The sequence below is a fragment of the Mustela lutreola genome, chromosome 3 (genome assembly GCF_030435805.1).
Source record: "Mustela lutreola isolate mMusLut2 chromosome 3, mMusLut2.pri, whole genome shotgun sequence".
NCBI lineage: Eukaryota > Metazoa > Chordata > Mammalia > Carnivora > Mustelidae > Mustela > Mustela lutreola.
In genome coordinates this window covers 170,281,533-170,298,528 of record NC_081292.1, presented here as the reverse complement: position 1 = coordinate 170,298,528, position 16,996 = coordinate 170,281,533, and the positions used below count along the sequence as shown (strand labels likewise).

General features: G+C 54.8%; 1 protein-coding gene across 3 annotated transcripts in view; it reads left to right on the top strand.

The window, feature by feature from the left end:
* The window catches only part of MROH2A (maestro heat like repeat family member 2A), a 43,822-nt gene that overhangs the window by 25,617 nt on the left and 1,209 nt on the right, over nt 1-16,996 (top strand). For all 3 annotated transcript variants that reach the window (XM_059167657.1, XM_059167656.1, XM_059167655.1), the window contains 16 exons: nt 931-1,010; nt 2,665-2,773; nt 3,563-3,658; nt 5,644-5,748; nt 6,828-6,951; nt 7,571-7,689; nt 8,516-8,668; nt 9,032-9,186; nt 11,079-11,238; nt 11,314-11,507; nt 11,845-11,982; nt 12,458-12,572; nt 13,689-13,835; nt 13,952-14,134; nt 14,652-14,807; nt 16,239-16,370. In XM_059167657.1, the coding sequence (XP_059023640.1) occupies nt 931-1,010; nt 2,665-2,773; nt 3,563-3,658; nt 5,644-5,748; nt 6,828-6,951; nt 7,571-7,689; nt 8,516-8,668; nt 9,032-9,186; nt 11,079-11,238; nt 11,314-11,507; nt 11,845-11,982; nt 12,458-12,572; nt 13,689-13,835; nt 13,952-14,134; nt 14,652-14,807; nt 16,239-16,370 (2,166 nt within the window). The remainder of the gene's footprint in view (nt 1-930; nt 1,011-2,664; nt 2,774-3,562; nt 3,659-5,643; nt 5,749-6,827; nt 6,952-7,570; nt 7,690-8,515; nt 8,669-9,031; nt 9,187-11,078; nt 11,239-11,313; nt 11,508-11,844; nt 11,983-12,457; nt 12,573-13,688; nt 13,836-13,951; nt 14,135-14,651; nt 14,808-16,238; nt 16,371-16,996) is intronic.

Below are 16,996 nucleotides of genomic sequence, written 5' to 3'. Positions count from 1 at the left end.
GGGTCTAACTGCTGGCCAGCTTCTCCTTGGTCAGAGGTTTGCAGAGCTCCTCAGGGCATATGAGGAACAAGGGGGCTACAGGGTTCCTGAAGCCCCTCCCTGTCTCTGTTCTGCTTCGATCCCCCTGTAAGGTTCTGAGTGTGACATTTGTCTCTCTGACAAAGGGTGTGATGGCCAGGAATCTGGTGGTGCCCGAAGGTGGCTGGTTCAGGGCTAGGGGACAGAGGTTCACTGGGTCTGCCCTTCTGTGGCCCCTGTGTTTCTCCACAGGAGGGACTTAGGGGGCAGGTTCAGCCGCAGACAGGTCTTAAAAGCTTTTTTTGCACAGAGCTTCAGTGAGTTCTAGAAAACGTCAGCTGCCTGAGGGCTAGAAGCCTTGGTGGAGGCGATGGAGGTACAGGCAGCCACTGCCCTTCAGCCCCAGACCTCCCCCCTCCCTTCCAAGGTTGCGGCTCCTAGAAAGTATGCCCCTGCGATGGAAGCCAACCCCGAGGGAAGCGAGGTGTGGGTGGAACAGGAGGCCCCGAGGAGGGAGGGAACCTCCTGCTCCCGCTCTGGGCCAGAATCTGTCCATGTGCCACTTCACACCAGGCAGCCACAGCCCCATGAAACACACCTGGTTTTACACATAATGGCTCAGGCAGGGGAAGCCCTTTGCCCAAGGACACACAGCAAGGAGGCGGCAGGCCTAAGCGAGAAGCCCCCAGGCCTGTCTAGAGCCCCACTCCTTCCCACAACAGATTTTGCTGCCTCCCCTAAAATGCTAACAGCCATGTGATCCTTTAAAAGGGAGAACATTGTAGGGGGTGTCTGCACCCTGTACAGTGCTAGGCCCCGGGCACCAGCCTGAGGGGTGCCGCTGCCCCCACGCTCACTGCCCTCACTGGCGGGCTCTGGATGCTTCATTCACTGCCCTGCTGTGCCCGGCAGGCCACCATCAAGGCAGAGCCCACCGACAGCCTGGTGTCTCCTGTGCGGACCATGGCCATGGAGGCCCTCTCACACCTAAGGTGAGCTGGGCCTCTGTTCTGGCCCCAGGTGTCTCAGAGGGTGGGGCCAAAGACTGAGACCACCCCTCAGTGTTCCTTGAGGGGGAGGGTCGCCCCTACTTGGCCTCTCTGCCTCTGTAGCAGGGGCTTTGGGGGCAGCACTTGGGGCAGTGGGCTGCCTTAGGACATGGGGTCTGCTTCCATCAGGTCTTTTTCCTAATTCTCAGCAGTAGTTCAAGTTGGGCTCTTCTCCTGGGTTGGGAGGTGACTGGCTGTTTTTCAGTCCATTAGGGGGTATTTTGAGCAAGAAATCGCATAATGATACTCAATAGGATAGCAGGGAGATGGCATCCTTTTAGTTGGGTCGAGGAATTTATTGATTGATACAGCACTGATATAATTAATACAAAGTGATACAAACTACAATACAAAGTGATATAAAGTGATATAATATCCCAGGTTTGCCTTCCTGGAGTGCTCCCACTGAGTGCTGGCAGGGAAGGGGGAAGAAGTTGAGTAGCATTAGTATTTGAATGGGCTGGGTGGTCTCTAGGAATTCTGCACCTGTGGGGGCAGATGCATTATTTAGGCTCATAGCAGAAATATCTGTTGTGGCCCCCCCACCCTTCCCCCCACCCGGTGCCCTTAAGAGTTAGCACATAGGCAGATTTTAAGTAAATTTCATGAACATCTCTTTGGGGCCTCAGCGGTAAGGCGAGTGTATACAGAAGGAATTACAGTGGTTTTGGGTGAATAAAAAGAACAAAAATCTAAGACCAGAAAAAGGGGGGGCTACTGACAAGATACAATTTTGTTGATATGACGGGTGATCAGAACGTGCTGGCATCTGCCACAAAATAGCAGGATTTGTGTAGGAGCTGGAAGCTCCCAGCAGGGCAAAATACAGCACCTCCTTGCAGGGCAGGAGTTTTAAAGTTAAGTGGAATGGTGGTTCCCAATCCCGGAGGCACAACCAAGCCAACTGGGGACCTGTGAAACATACCAATACCCTGATTCCACCCTGGACCTTTCAGTTAGGATCCCTGGACCACAGATGTGGCCCTGGGGCACCTCAGAGCTTCTGTAGGTGGCCCCAGTATGCACCTAGGCTTGAGAACTATTGATGACAGGATAGGAGAAGAATGAGTTGGTATGCTTCAAGCAACCAGCTACCACCCCTGAAAGTTCACTAAAGCTCAGATGGCTGGGCTCCATTTGGAATTCTTGATTCAGTAGCTCTGATGTAGGGCCAGAGAGTTTGCATTTCTAAGAAGCTCCAAGGTGCTTTTGGTCTGGCGGTGCAGTTATCACTTGAAAACCCTTGGGCCAGGCCAGCTTGGGAGACAGTCTGTGGTTATGGCCAGGGAGAAGCAAGGAAAGACTTCTGAGCAGGAGAAGGACAGGCTCAGAGCAGGCATCAAGTCGGAGAGCTAGCCTTGGGCCTCTGGGTCTCCCCATCAATCACAGACACAGTCACTGGATTCTGGTGGCTGGGTAGACGCAGGGCCCCTCCTGCTATCCTATTGAGTGGGGAAGGATGCATGCCTGCACCCCCAACCAGGGAGGCTAACCTCTCCCTCGTTCTGTGACAGGCCTCTGCATCCTGGACTGTGCAGTGGGGGTGGCACGGTCTCAACTACCCTCTGACCTCTCCTCTTGTCACTGCTTTCCTTAGCACCCTGAAGCCATTCTACTCCACCGAGGAAAGCAATGAGCTGATGGATATCAGTATTCATTCTGTAATTTCTCTCCAACCCCCAGCAGAGGATAATGAGTCCATTCAGGTATGTCCCTCTGAGCCACCTCATTTTCTGGGTTAGGACTTGAAAGTTTACGATAACTCGGGCAGTGCTGAGAGCCCACCCTCCTAAACCACCTGTGAGTGGTTAAAGGCAGCAAAGTGCAGTGGGCCTTATTAGTTAGTGTAAGGCAATGTTAGCTGCTGTAACAGCTAAACCCTAAAATCTCCATGATCTAACAAGAAGAAAGTTTATTTCTCACTCAAGTAAAGTCCATTTGGCAGTGGGGGTGGAGATGGAGCTGCTTCTTTGGGGGAACCTGGCTGACAGAAGCCTGACTATCTTCAGTGTGTGGCTCAAGGTCCCTTGTGGATACTGGAGAGGAAGAGAAAGAATATGGAGGATTTATGAGCCATACTTCTCACTTTGATTGGCCAGGACATAGTCACATGGTATGCCTAGATGAAAGAGGTTCTGGGAAATGCAGTTCCTGACTAGATGGCTGTTTCCCAGCAATAATGTGGAGAAGGAGGACAGACCTTTTGTGGACAGGTAGCCATCTCAGCCTTAAGGTCCTGGTCCTGGATGAGGAGTCAGAAGAACTGGACTCTAGGCGTTCAGTTTCCTCCTTTGTAAAATGGGTTCTTCTTCAGAGATTGTCTCATATGTCACATGAGACTATAGGTATGAATGACCCAGTCTGAGCAGAAGTAAAAGGGTGATTTTCAGACCACCTCACACTTCTCAACCGTGGCATGGATCATTGCAGAGTCGTGGTGGGTGGCTGCGCACACCCCCTCATTGCTGCCCGGTGCTCCCCTCTCTTGGCCATAGACCCTGTATGCGAATGCGAAGCATGCCTTGGAGCAGTTGATGGAGGGTCTTATGCAGAGGCAGCTGGACCCCAAGGGGCTGCAGGAGATGGTACACGTGAGTTCCTCGGTAGAGGGCCAGGAACTAGGGATGGCCACCCCTCTCAGAGAGCTGGCGTGAGGTCCAGGGTCTGTGGAAAACAGGGGTATGTGTTAAGATTGCTTCAATAATTTTATCTTAGTAAAATTTCAGATATACTATAAAGTTGCAAGAATAGAACAAAGAACTCCTATGTACCCTTCATCCAGGGTCACAGTTCTTAATAGTTTGTTCCATTTTCTTTTCTCTCATCCTCTTCCCTTCTTTTTCTTATTTTACACACACACACTTCTTGAAGCATGGAGAGTTAGTTGCAGACATCAAGAACAAGAACCCCTCACCTTCGTGTATGACAACAGTACAATGATTAAATCAGGAATTGTAATGTTGATACAATTCTAATCTCTGGCTAATATTCAGATTTCATGAATTGTCCCAGTAATATCCTTTATAGTGACTTTTCCCAATCCAGGATCTAAGCTGGGTTACACAGTGCATTTATTTCCATGTCTCTGTAATCTCCTTAAATCTGGAACAATTCCCCCGTTTTCTTTTGTTTTCCACAATCTTGGCATTTTTGAAAGGTATGGCTAGTTGCTTTTTAATTGGGCCATTTGCTTTCTTATTATTGAGTTTTCAGAGGTTTTATGTATTCTGAATACAAGTCCTTGACAGATACATGATTTACAAATATTTCCCCCCAGTCTGTTTCCATTTATTTCATGTGTCTTTTGAAGAGCAGAAGTTTTAAAATGTTGACAAAGTCTAATTTACCATTTGTTTTCTTTTATGAATCACAGTTTTGATGTTCTAAGAAATCTGTGCCTAACCTAAGGTCACAAAGATTCTTTTTTAAGAGATTGTAGTTTCAGGTTTAACAAGAAAGTCTAGGATATATTTTGAGTTCAGTTTTGTATGTGTTGTGAGGTATGGATCAAAGTTTGTTTCTTTGTTTGCTTATGTACAGACAACCCGTTGTACCAGTACTATTTGTTGGAAAGACTTTTCTTCATTGAATTGTCCTTGAGTCTTTGTCAAAAAGCAACTGACCATGTCCTTGTGGGTCTATTGCTGTCATTTCTTCTGTTTCATTGATGTATTTGTCTATCTTTGCACCAGTGTCATCCCATCTTGAATACTGTAACATTACAATAAGTCTTGTGATCAGGAGCAGAGAGTATGAGTTTACTGATTGTTTTTTGCTGCTGTATCCTACAAATATTCATATATTGTATTCTCCTTTTGTTTCCATTCAAAGTACATTTTACTTTCTCTTCTGATTTCTTCTTTAACCCATGGGTTTAGAACTTCCCAATGGTTGAAGATTTTCCAGAGGTCTTCCTGTTTTTGATTCTCAACTTAAAGCCAGTGTGGTCTGAGGACACACTTTGTATAATCTGAATCCTTTTAAATCAACCCAGACTTAGTTGTTTGCACAGTATGGTCTATCTTGGAGAGTGTTCTTGTGTGCATGTGTGTACTGTGTTGGATGGAGTGTTCATAAGTATCAGGCCAAGTTGGTTGGTAGCGCTGTTCAAATTTTTCCTGTCTTTCCTGATTTTCTGTCTTCTTCTTCCGTGAGTTTCTAAAAAAGAGGTACTGAAATCTCTGACTCTTGCTGTGGATTTGTTTCTTTTTTCTTCAGTTGTAGTAGTTTTGCTTCATGTGTTGTTAAGCTCAGTTACTATGCACAAGAACATCTAGGCCCTGGAGTGCAAGGCAGGCTATGCTCTTGGACTTTGACCTGCAGGCAAACATTTGGAGTAGGGCCAAAGACAGCAGCCAGGCGCCATCTTGGTGAGGATAGTGGGGATACCCTTTCTGCCCACAGCTTCATGTCCCTCATGAGGGTTCCTGGAATGAGAACCAGAAGTGTCCAGAGCCACCCAACACCCCTCAAAGTCAGACTTTGAGTGGAGAGATCAGGCAACCAATAGTTGGCCAGGAAAGACTGGCCTTGGGGTTTTAATTGTCCATTCTGTGTTCTGGGCTCTTACTCATAGCTTCTGGAAAAGTGGATCTTGTCAGAGAAAGAAGGGGAGCGGGAGAAGGCCATGAACCTCCATCTTCATCTCATGCAGATCTACGTGCAAAGCATCGGTGTCTGTGTGAGTCCCTGAGCCCCTGAGCCCCTAGCCTGTGGCTCTGGCACCCACAAAAAAGTTTCTGTCTCTATTTATGAGAAGAGGGAACACTTCTGAAATCAAATTCTGTTCCCTGAAGAGTCCCTTGGAAAGAGGCTCTCTTGTTTGGGAATGACAGAGGAGGCCCCATGAGGAACTAGCCCTGAGCTCCAGGCTGCAAGAGAGGGACGGGCCGTGGCTCAGCATGGATCCAAGTCTAGTGGGGCCTGAGGCTCATTCAGCAGTGAGGGCCCTGTTTAAGAAGAAGAACACACACTTATGAATATCCCATTGGTTACAAAAGTGACTATTTACTCAGTAAACTACTATGAAATTATAAGTTCTACGAAACTTGGAAAAGCAATGAGGTGTTTTTGTTGATTAACTCTCTGACCTGGCTCAATGAGACATCTCTTGGTTCCTTTGTTGGCCTCATGCTCTTTGATGACTTGGCTTTCAGTGATGGCATGGGGAGGATGGGGTCCCTGGGGCATGGGGTCTGGGGTCTGGGGACGGCCTCAGGTCAGGGGACTGGTGCATGGTGAGAACAAGATGAGGTGCACCCCTGGTGGTCTGGAGGCAGCATTCAGGTGGAGGTCTGAGCCCCACAAAGAGAGGCCAGGCCCTAGACTCATGCTAGGTTTGGGGCCAAACACTGTGCTGAAGGCATCGTCTGGATTCTCCGGAATGATTCTCCACATCTCCTGGAAGAGGAAGCACTGTGATTTTCTCCCCTTTACAGATGAGGAGCATGAGGGTGTGAGACTCAGAACCCTGCTGGGTAACAGAGCTAGTGAGCTGGGGAGGCCAGATTTGAACCCAGGGCTCAGTTACAGGAACAGGGCAGGTGTGCTGATACGGAACCTGGGCCTGCAGCGAGAGGGCCAAGTCCTGATCCAGACTCTTCCAGTCCTGTCCTGCCTGCTGAGTCTCTAGGGGCCCCACTGGGGTGTTTTCCAGCAGGGTTCACTCTCTCTGGCTTCCAGTGACGCTGCCCCTGGGCAGCACCAGGTGTGTGTGTGAGTGGACACAGGATGTGAGCCTTGAAGTCTCCTGTCCCTCAGATCCCCCTGAAGCTGGGGCAGTTTGGCACGCTGGTTGGACTCATCGCCCCTTGTACCTGTGACTCCCACAGAAGAACCCGCATGGCCTCCATGAGTGTCCTGGCCAGCCTGCTGGACCTTCATGGTATGGGGAGGGTGAGAAATCAGGACATTGAGGTTGAGGGGGAGGTCTGACAGCAGGGGTGTCAGCCGTGGGACTATCCTGGGGGGGGAGCATGGCCTCTCTGTGTAAACAAACAAGGGTGATCAGTAGAGATGGTGGAGAGGGTGCAGAGCTCGCTCAGAAACCATGGAAGTTTCTAGAAGGAGAGGCTCACTGGTTTGGCACAGCTCACTGAGGGCATGTCCTGTGTACTAAGGGACCTCACTGGGAAAAGATCAGCTCACAGATGCCAAGGACACAGAAGTGGCCAGAGATGAACTGAGAGGCGAATGCAGGATGGTAACCTTCAAAGCGGGAGACCTCGCCTCTGGCTTGGTGGCTGGTGGCTTCCTGAAAAGCAGGCATCTGAGCTGTGTGTAGAGGTGGTTTGGAGGGAAAGGACAATGAGAGCAAAGACAAGAAGGGATGGAATGTCCAAAAACTGAAGTGTGGTTCAGGCCTGCAGAGCCAGGTAGCCCTGTGGGCCAGGCCAGGAGGCCACCCCGATGTGGCCTGTGGATGGGCCCTTTGTCCTTCTAATCTAAAATTATATTTTAGATCTAATGTCTAAATCTAGTGTCTAAAATTATATTCCCAACAGCAAGCCAGACCTGCTCCTCATGGGGCCCTTCCAAGGAGCTGGAGCTTGCAAAATGTAAGGAGGATCTCCAGAGCTTGGATGTGGAGAAGATTTTCAGTGCGTCTTCTAGGATTGCCAAGGTGATGAGCTGGGAAGGAGGGGTCGGCTCCTGGGCTGCACTCTGGCGCCCGGACCATCTCTGGGGCATGGGACTTTGCTCATTCTGGCCAGGCAGCCTTCCTCTTTCTCTGGAGGTTACAGTCCCCGTGGATTTTGGTCCAACTCATGCCCTCTATACCTAAAGGACCTACAATATGAAAGATCCCTACCATGGTGCCTGGCATGTAGTAGGTACTTAATAGGCCCCGCCTACCACTGGGGGAGGAGGGGCCCAAAGGGAATTAAACACAGAGCCTTGCACAAATACCACACACCGGCACACTAAGGGCTGAATGCCCAGAGCCCCACAAACTCGGCAGAGGAGCTGAGTGACTTCTGCCTTGGGGATGGGGGCGGGGCAGAGACAGCTTTCTGAAGCAGGGGGCTTATGGGCTGTGGGAGGATGCTTCAGGGTGATTGGCTCAGAGTGCACTTCGAGTGAGGGCTGCAGGGCAGTAGAGACAGGATGGGGAACGTTTTGGGGGAGCTTCCTGAGCAGGGTTCAGTGGGGTGGGCGGTGCCAGGGGAGAGAGGAGTAGGAGAGTTTGGGGGCACATGCCAGAAGCCTTGGAAAGCCAAGCTGAGCTCTGAGTCTTTTGAGGTAGAGGAGTGACGTCCTGAGAAGGTTGGCGATTGGGCTGGTGTGAGATGCTGGGCAAGGATGCGGGGAGGAAGCCCCTGCAGTGGTCTGAGAGACAGTGGAGGCCTTGGGCAGGGCTGTGGTGTGAGGTAGAAGAACGGTGGTTGTCAGTGGTGACGGGCTGGGGCAAAGAGCTGGATCCCAGCTGTGGTCTGCTCTGGTCCTAGGTGGCTTGCATGCAATTTAACTGCGATGAGGTGGTCTCACTCATCCAGAAGCTCTGTGAGAACATCGGGGCCATGGACCTACAGCACGATAAGGCCTCCGTCACCTGGATAGGCACCTTCCTCCAGATGCGGGCCAAGGAGCTGGAGGACAAGGTGGCAGAGCCGTGGCTGGGCCACTTAGGGTGTGGTGCTGTCCAGTATACCCAGGCTAGAGGGACAAGCAAGGGCTCAGCACACTTGCTGAGAAGGGCTTCCTAAACCCTTGGTTGTTTGGAGGAGGAAGTGGAGTTCCAAAAGGAGAAAGACACGAGGGAGGTGGCCCCGTTAGTAAGTGGACAGTGGACTAGAGGCCCGTGGCCATTTTCTTGGAGCGTACTTCCTTCCATACAGAAAACCTGATCAAATCTAGGAACAGACCAAAGGATGCGCTGGGGATGGGGTGTGCAGGCAGCGGGTGTGCGAGGGCAGCGGGCCATGGGCATCTAGGCTGTGCCGGTGATGCCCGCCCCTCCCCAGGTGGCCGAGATCCTGGGTGCCGTCTTGGTCCAGCTGCCCGTGGTGGATCACCTGGAGGTGCGGCGCCCCCTCATCGAGGGCACCCTCCTGCTGGCACACTACCACCAGGAGACCGTCCTCACGGCGCTCCTGAGACAACCCCTGCCTATGGAGAGGTGGGTGCCCTGTCCAGGGAGCCACATTCCCCTTTGCACCCCAGACCAGGCCCACCTCACCACCACGGATATGTCCCGGAGGACGGGGCCCTCGAGCAGCGCCGGGAACAAACTGGGGCTGGGCCCGACCCCCTCCCTGCAGCTCCTGTTGGGGATGTACGGCCTCGGGGAACCATGGACCGGCAGCCCCAGTGTCACATTTCCCTTCTCTGGAGCTGGAGTCAGATCCTGTGGCTTCTCACATGTCCTGGCCATCCCCTTAGGACTCTACCCACAGCAGCCCTTCCATTCCCTGCAGAGGTCAAATCTCTGGGCCCCCTCCCAAGTCTGGGCTTCCTCAGGATACACCGAGAACGTGATCACCAAGACCTGAGCAGGCCTCTGGATGAGCTCCACTCTGTCCCTCTTCCCTTCCACATGCGGCCCTGAGAGGGGAAGTCCAGGTGCCCCTTAGGTGGCCTCCTGTTAAAGCACCCCACCCCAGCCCCCGCTTCTTGGGGTGATCTGCAGACTGATGAGTTTCTGGGTCTCTGTCACCGTGTCACACAGGCAGTCCGTGGGACCTCACCGGCCTGGGGGAGTGTGTTTGGGATGGGGCCAGGACTCCGTAGGGAGGGCACAGAGAGGGGTGGGCAGCTGTCCCCAGGTCAGCTGAGGCTGCAGAGCAAAGGAAGAGCCTTGAGACTGTTGGGGGAGGGAGAGGCGGCAGACCTCACTCATTGTGCTGGGACACAAGCAGAGAGGCCGCACGTCAGGAACCTCAAGGGCTGCCCCATGTGAAATGCAGGCCTGGCTCTGCTTTCTCATCAGAAGGGAGGACAGTGTGGACTGCTTGATGTGGGGGGGTTAGTGGCTTTCAGAGCGGCGCTGGGGTGGGGGACAGAATGCTGCGTGGCCTCCGTCAGGCTGGTGGTCTTGGTGGCGGGGTGGCGCTGGCTGTCACTGCATTGGTTAGCTCCCACTGTGTAACACATTGACCTGAGCTTGGGGGCTCAGAGCAAGCCCTGTCCTCACCTGACAGCATCTGTGGCTGGGGGTCCATGGCCAGGGCCCTGGGGACGGTGGACCTGGGGACTTGGCTTCCCCAGGCTCCCGTGGTTGTTTCTTGCTGTTGCAGGCTGAGGTCCTGCTTTTTTGTTTCCTTACACCCTGATGGCTTCTTTATGAGAAGTGGTTGCTGGTGACCTCATGGGCCCACCTTCCATTTGGTTCCTGCCAGCAGGTGCCCCCCGCATGTCCCCCCGAAAAAACTCTACTCCCTGCCCTTGTGCATTTGGTTTTGTGGATTCGCAGAGGCTGGACACACCTGTCCTTGCTCGATTTGATCTCAGTGGACTTGGGTCTTTGGCCCTTCAGACCTCCCAGCCTCCCACTCCCCTGTACCTATGCACATGGGGCTCATGAGGTCATTGTCCCACAGACTGTCCCTTCTCAGCAGAGCCACAGGCCTGGGCTTGGGGATGGGGGTGCCACTTCAAACTGCCCTCTGGCCCCTAACCGCTACAGGCCCCCCTTCCTCTTCTGTGGGCCACAGAGCTGAAAACACCTTCCTCAAGGGTGTGTTGGGAGGGGGAGGGGCTGCTTAGGACCAGTGGGATGAACTGGGTAGTTGGCAGCTGTTGCTGGATGTATATATATGAAGGCATCACATAGGAGGCCGGGTGGGGACCTCTGAGGTCACCCGGCAGTGGGGCCACAGGGTCCGAGGGTGCCGGGGCAGAGGAAGGGAAGTGAGCGTGGAGTCACAGACCTGGGCCATGCCCTCCGCCTCCCTGAGGTCCAGGCACCAGAGTCTAACCCCTATGCAGAGGGCTGCCTGGGGGGCCAAAGGCTCTTAACCTGCCAGGACCCAAGGCGGGGTCCCACAGTCCTTCTCTCCTGTCTTTGGTTAGCCACCTGACAGAGGTGTGGCTGGCTGTGGCCGAGAATGTGCCCTTCTCCAGGACGATGCTCCATGGGCTGATGGGCCGGCTGCAGGTGAGGTTCACCCCCAGGGCCAACCCCACGTCCAAGGCGGACATCTGGCGCCTGGCTGCAGTGGATCCGCTGATGGTGAGTCACAGGGGCAGACCCCAGGGCCCTTCCGGGGCTCCGAGGAGGAGCCCTGACACCTCGACCTCCCTACAGACCCTGTGCGCCATCCACCTCCTAATCCAGAAGACGGACATGGACGACAAGCTCTTGGATCTCTTCCCAGACCTTGTCTACACCCTCCTGCTGCAGCTCAGCAGCAACCAGGGGCCAGAGGCTGCATCACCTGTCCTGAAGACGTGGAGACTGGTCCACACAGGGACGTTGCCTGAAGAGATCAACCTGCACAGGTGCTCTCGGGGGGAGCGGGAGGGGGGTGCAGGGCAGTGGGCCTGAGCTGGACGCTGCCTCTGTGAAGTCAAGGATCCCAAGAGTCACCTCTACCAAGAGGCTTTGTGGTCTTCTCCTGGTGGAGAGAAGTTTCTGGAAACAGATCTTACAACCCTCCCTCCCATCAGCCCAACACAGTGTGGTTTTCATTGTTTACAGACCCACTCTCTCACGTGATTGCCCTTAGCTCCTTGAGCTGGGCCCAATAGGCGCGGGAACCCCCATTCCTCTGACCTGGGTGCAGTGTTTGCCCTCCACGGGGCAGCTTCATCAGGCTAGCGTCCCACCTTCTTCCAGGATCACGATCAAGTGCATGCAGCTGTTGTTCAGAAGACTCAGCAGTGAGCAGCTGGTTCACAGCCTGGAGGAGCAGGGTGTGTGGGCCCTCCTGCAGAGCAGCTCCACGTTCCTGCAAGGCGTGGGCCTGCTGGCCAGGTGGGCACCCCTCCTCCCAGGCCTGGGCCGCAGGACTCACAGGGCCACTGCCTTCTTGCTAGAAGGTCTAGATTACAGTGCAGTGCTGGCTTCTGAGGGATTGCCAAATTGACCCATGTTCCAGACTCTGGGGTGACAGCAAGTAGGGCGAAGGAATCTTTGCTCCAAAACAGGAGACGTGAGGTCAGAGGCAGGGTAGAGCTCCCTCAAGGCCATACCAGGCTTCCAAGCTGGGCCAGAGTGAGCTACTTCCTGGGACTTGGTCACTCCTGAGTGGCCCTCATTCTGGTCCCTTTGTATAAAAAAAATCATGAAAAGTTGGTACTCTAGCGACATCCTGACCAAACCTCCCCTGGTGAGGAGGGGAGGCTCGGAGAGGTTAAAGAATGTGTCCCTGGGTGTGCACCCCCAGAACAGCTGTGCAGGGCAGCGACTGAGAGGACCTCCCCGCCCCTTGGCTGCATTCCCCCTGCAGGGGGTGCCTGCGGAGCGTGGAGGGGTATAGGCAGCGGCTGGCGGAGCTGGTGCTCAGAGGCATGGACTCGGATGTCCTCAGCTGTCGCGTCAGCAGCACGGCGGTCTGTGTGGAGGTGAGGCTCGGGGCATGGAGGGCCGGGCGAGCTGGGGCGGGCTGCTGCTTCCCCCAACTCCCTACCCTGGCTCCTCTCAGGGAAAGGAGCCCAGGCTCTGAGGGGCATCTGAGACAAGGGGCAGGCGGCTGTCCAACCCCCACCAGGGACATGGGTAAGTCAGGGTGTGTGCACTGTGGGGAAAGGGGTCCCGAGACCTGGGGTGCACAGCGAAGAGAGGTGTGCTGTGCTGAGTGCCGGCATCACCCAGGGGTCCAGAGGAGGGCACCTTGGCTCTTGCTGGGGTCGATGGTGCTGGGGAAGATCTTATAGGAAGGACTTGACGAGGTTTTGCCAGGCAGGAAAGCCAGGGACGGGGGTGACGGCCCCTGGGCCCCAGCGGCCCTCCCGAGCAACTGAGGCTCTTATAGCGTCCTGAGGGAATTGGCCAGAAAACTTTCAGGAAAACTTGTGTTGGCTGCATGATTCCCAATAGGGCTTAGGAGCCAACATCCTCCTGGTATGGGGTCGGCAAACATTTTCTGTAAAGGGGGCCATTTTGGGGCCACCAATTTGGTGTTTAGTTTCCTTTAGGTTTATTTAACATGTGCATACTTGTGCACATGCACACACACACACACACACACACACACACACACGCGTGCCAGAGACATCCCTCTTGGCCCAAGGTCCTGACACCTTGAGTGCTGGGCTGGCTGTGACTTTCTGGGTCCCCGACGAATGAAGTTTGTGCTGCTGCTGGGACCCAGGGGCCCGGGCTCCGGCTTGTGAGAGCTGCTCTGTCAGGTCAACCGAGCAAACGTATTCCTATAGGTCACCCTTCTGAGGCTTTCCCCACATATTTCCTTAAGGAGCCTCGCCACAGCCCTGTGAGGCAGGCTCTGGTGTCAGCCCCTTCTCGCGGGTGGGGAGGCTGAGCTCAGAGGGGTTCTAAGAGACTGGCCAGGGGCCTCCACTGGCAGGCAGGAGCCGGGTTTGGTCCTAGGCAGCTGGGGCTCCAGGTCCTCTCCTATTCACAGACACTGCTCTGTGCATTGGATCTAGTCCCACGTCCTGTCTTGTGGCTGAGAAAGGAGCCCACAAGGGGCACAGCGGTCACAAAGTTCTCTTTTCTAGTTCATGAGTGACCCGGTTCTGTACCAGGAGAAGCTGTTGAAACCCACAGTGTTAACGCTAGAGAAGGGCGCGGACCAGGAGGACGAGGCTCTGAGGGTGCTCTCGCTGCGTGCCCTCGGCAACATGGCCCTTGGTGCCCCCAAGAAGGTGCTGCTCCTGACCCTGAGCCCAGGGGCCCGGTGTGCAGGGCCTGGTGGGCTGAGGGTCCGGTGTTGGCAGACCAGGCGGGGACTGAAGCTCCTCGCCATCCCCCCTTCCCCCAGGTGAGGCAGTACCGGAAGCTTTTGCTGGAGAAATGTCTGGACTCCTTGCGGGAGCCCGTGAACTCCAGTGTGGCCTCCGAGGGCATGGAGGCCCTGGCCAAGATCCTGGCTGAGCTCCGAGAGGGGGACCTGGGGTCCTCATTCAGCATCATCTGCGAGCAGTGCAGGGCCTTCTTTGACAACGTGAGTCTAGACGATCACCTAGCTAGCCCCTGGCTTTCCGGGTATGGGGGGCGGTGTTCCCCAAATGCCTCCTCAGCCAACATCTGAACCCTTCTTCTCCTGTGGGACAGAAGGGGCTACAGGTCTGCCTGTGCCCACGCATCCATTAGCTGATGGTGGGATCTTGTGAAAGACACCAGAAACCCTTGCTCTAGGACTCATGGGACCCCTCTCCTCCTGTTAGGGTGTGAGCTTCTCCCCAGAATTCCTTACAGCCTACAGATGTTCTTTGGGCCCCTGCTGGGTGGCGGTGTGCCCTCACATCTGACACAGCCCTCCTCTGGGCAAGACTAGGTCACAGGCCCCAGAATGGCACCCGGTCCCAAGAGCCCTGCAGGTGAGCCTCCATCCTGGTGGAATGTCTCAGAAGCCTTTGCAGGGGCCAAGGTGACTGGAAGGGTCCACAGAGAGCAGCTGGGGCTTTGCTGGGCTTCTTGCTTCCCGAATTTGAGGACTCCCTTGTGCATCTCGGCCATAGGAGAGCGAGCTGTTGCGTTTGAAAGCCTTCGTCCTGTTCGGGAAGCTGGCGAAGGTGGTCAGGATTTCCAAGAAGCACTTCTTCAAGGAGGAAGTGAAGAAAGCTTGGATCACCCTCATGCTGCACTGCCAGGACCCCTGCTCAGATGCAGCCCAGGTCAGACACACCCTCCTCTCTGTGTCCCAAAGTGTGGGGACCTCTGGCCCCCAAAGGAGAATGTGCGAGGGGGTCTCTCCCTTGCCTCTCTCCATCAACCCCTTTCCTCATGCCAGGCTGGGGAGGGGCCGTTCAGATGACCCGTAGACTAGCTTACGGAGGTGTCTCCACTCAGTAGGGGCACATGGCGTAGCTTTCTTCTCCGGTGGCTGCCTGCCAGCATCCTCTGCCCCATCTGCCTTCTCTCCCAGTGGATTCTACAGTTTGATATCCTGTGATGACTCACACCCTTAAAACACAAGCTTAAAACTCACCTTAAATCCCTCCTCAGTGGCTCCCTGTGGGGCAGGCCGGGAGCTGGGGCTACTGGGGGCAGTGAGGGGAGGGGTGCCTGCCCTGGCCCTGCACACTGAGGTTCTCCTCCCTATGGAGGCCCAGCTCCCCTGCTGCTTCAAGCTCCTCCCACAGCTCCTGCCCATCTGATGGCTGACCCTCACCCCCTGCAGGCTCCTGACCCTCACCTCTGTCTTCTCTCTCCTCACCTTCCTGTGTGGACTCGGGGGGAGGGGGGGGGGCTGAGCCGAGGGGTCATTCTTCCGTCTCCCAGTGAGCTGCGGTGTACCCAGCTGCTCATGTTCAACTAGCACCTTGGCCTCCGGTTCTGGGGTCCCAAGAATCCTGTGGGGGTCCATGCAGGGCAGGGTGGCGTGGTGGCACCCGTAGGTCGGGGAGGGCATCACTCCCGCCTCTTGCTCTACCTCGGGGATCCTGATAACGCAGGCCACCTGCTGTCACCTCTCAGAGGTGCTTTCCTCACAAATCCATCACTGGCTCACACTGTTGTAAGTTGTCGCAGCAACAGTCCTGTGGGGGGCGTGCTTCCGGGAAGGCACACTTAGGAAGGGGACTGGAGGGTTTAAGGAAGGAACAGCCAAGAGGGCCGGAGCAGGAGGACCACGTGGCCTGGTCCCAGGCACACTGCTGCCACTCCTGTCCCTGGGGAATAGATAGCCCGGCCTCGCCCTGCCCCCCAGTCTCCAGTGGCCCATCCCCGCTGGAGGCTGGAGGCCAGAGGCCAGGGGCCTGGTTGTTGCAGTGCTCAGAGAGGGTCTGGGGCTGAGAAAGCTCATCCTGGTGCTACCGGTCCCTGCCAGGCTCCTGACCCCAGTGTCCTGGAGGGGCAGGTCCCAGGCTGCGCTGCTGAGGCTGCATCTGTCTCCAGGGCTTTTTCCCTAAATGCACACCAGACACTGTATAGGGTGGCAGGGATCTGGTCCCAGGTCCCCTTCTGTGGCCTCCTGAGGCTTTTCCGGGGCTGCCCACTGGCCTATCGGTGGAACGTCAGCCCTGTCATCCACCGCCCCACCCCCAGACCATGGGAGTCCCCTTGCCTGACACCCTTCCTCCATCCTCTGCCTGGTGTCTCTCCAGGCCTGTATGGCCACCATGTTTCAGTGTGTGCACTTCTGGGGCTGGAAGGCCCTGGAAAGCAGCTCGGGCCAAAGGGACAGCAGTGAGGCTGATGGGATGACTGTTTTCCAGACAACGCTGTGCTCCATCCTGGTGAGGAAGCTGAGGGCCATGGGTCTGTTGGAGGTTGGGTGCCCTGGGGCTTGGGGCTTAGGGTCGCAGCTGCCGCAGACTTCTGTCCTGTGAGCCTGTGCTCACCTCACACATATGAAACGTCAAGACCAGCACCGTCCAACAGAGGCAGAATGCAAGCCACATATCCATACATTTTCTGGTAGCTATGTTAAGAAAAATGAAAGAGGTGAAACCAAATTGAATAATAGATTTTATTTAACCCAGCGGATCCAAACCATTGTCATTTCAACATGTAGTCAATGTATAAAGTATTAATGTGATATTTTACACTTTTGAGTTACTGTCATCAAAATGCAGGAAGCTCTTCATATTTAATTCAGACTGGGCACATTTCAAGTGCCCCAGGACCATATGTGGCCAGTGGCCACGGTAGTGGACAACCGCTCCATTTGTAGACAATATCGTCTTTTCTCTGGGTCAGACAGAATGTAACAGAGGTCTGAAGGTCCTTATGGCGTCCAGCTGCTAGTCTGCTGTGTGATGCTGGGGTGGGCACTTGCCTTCTCTGGGAAGACCCTTGCACATCAGACAGATGGGAACACACTCTGAGCAGATGATCTATCTCATCCTCCCTGGTTCTGTTC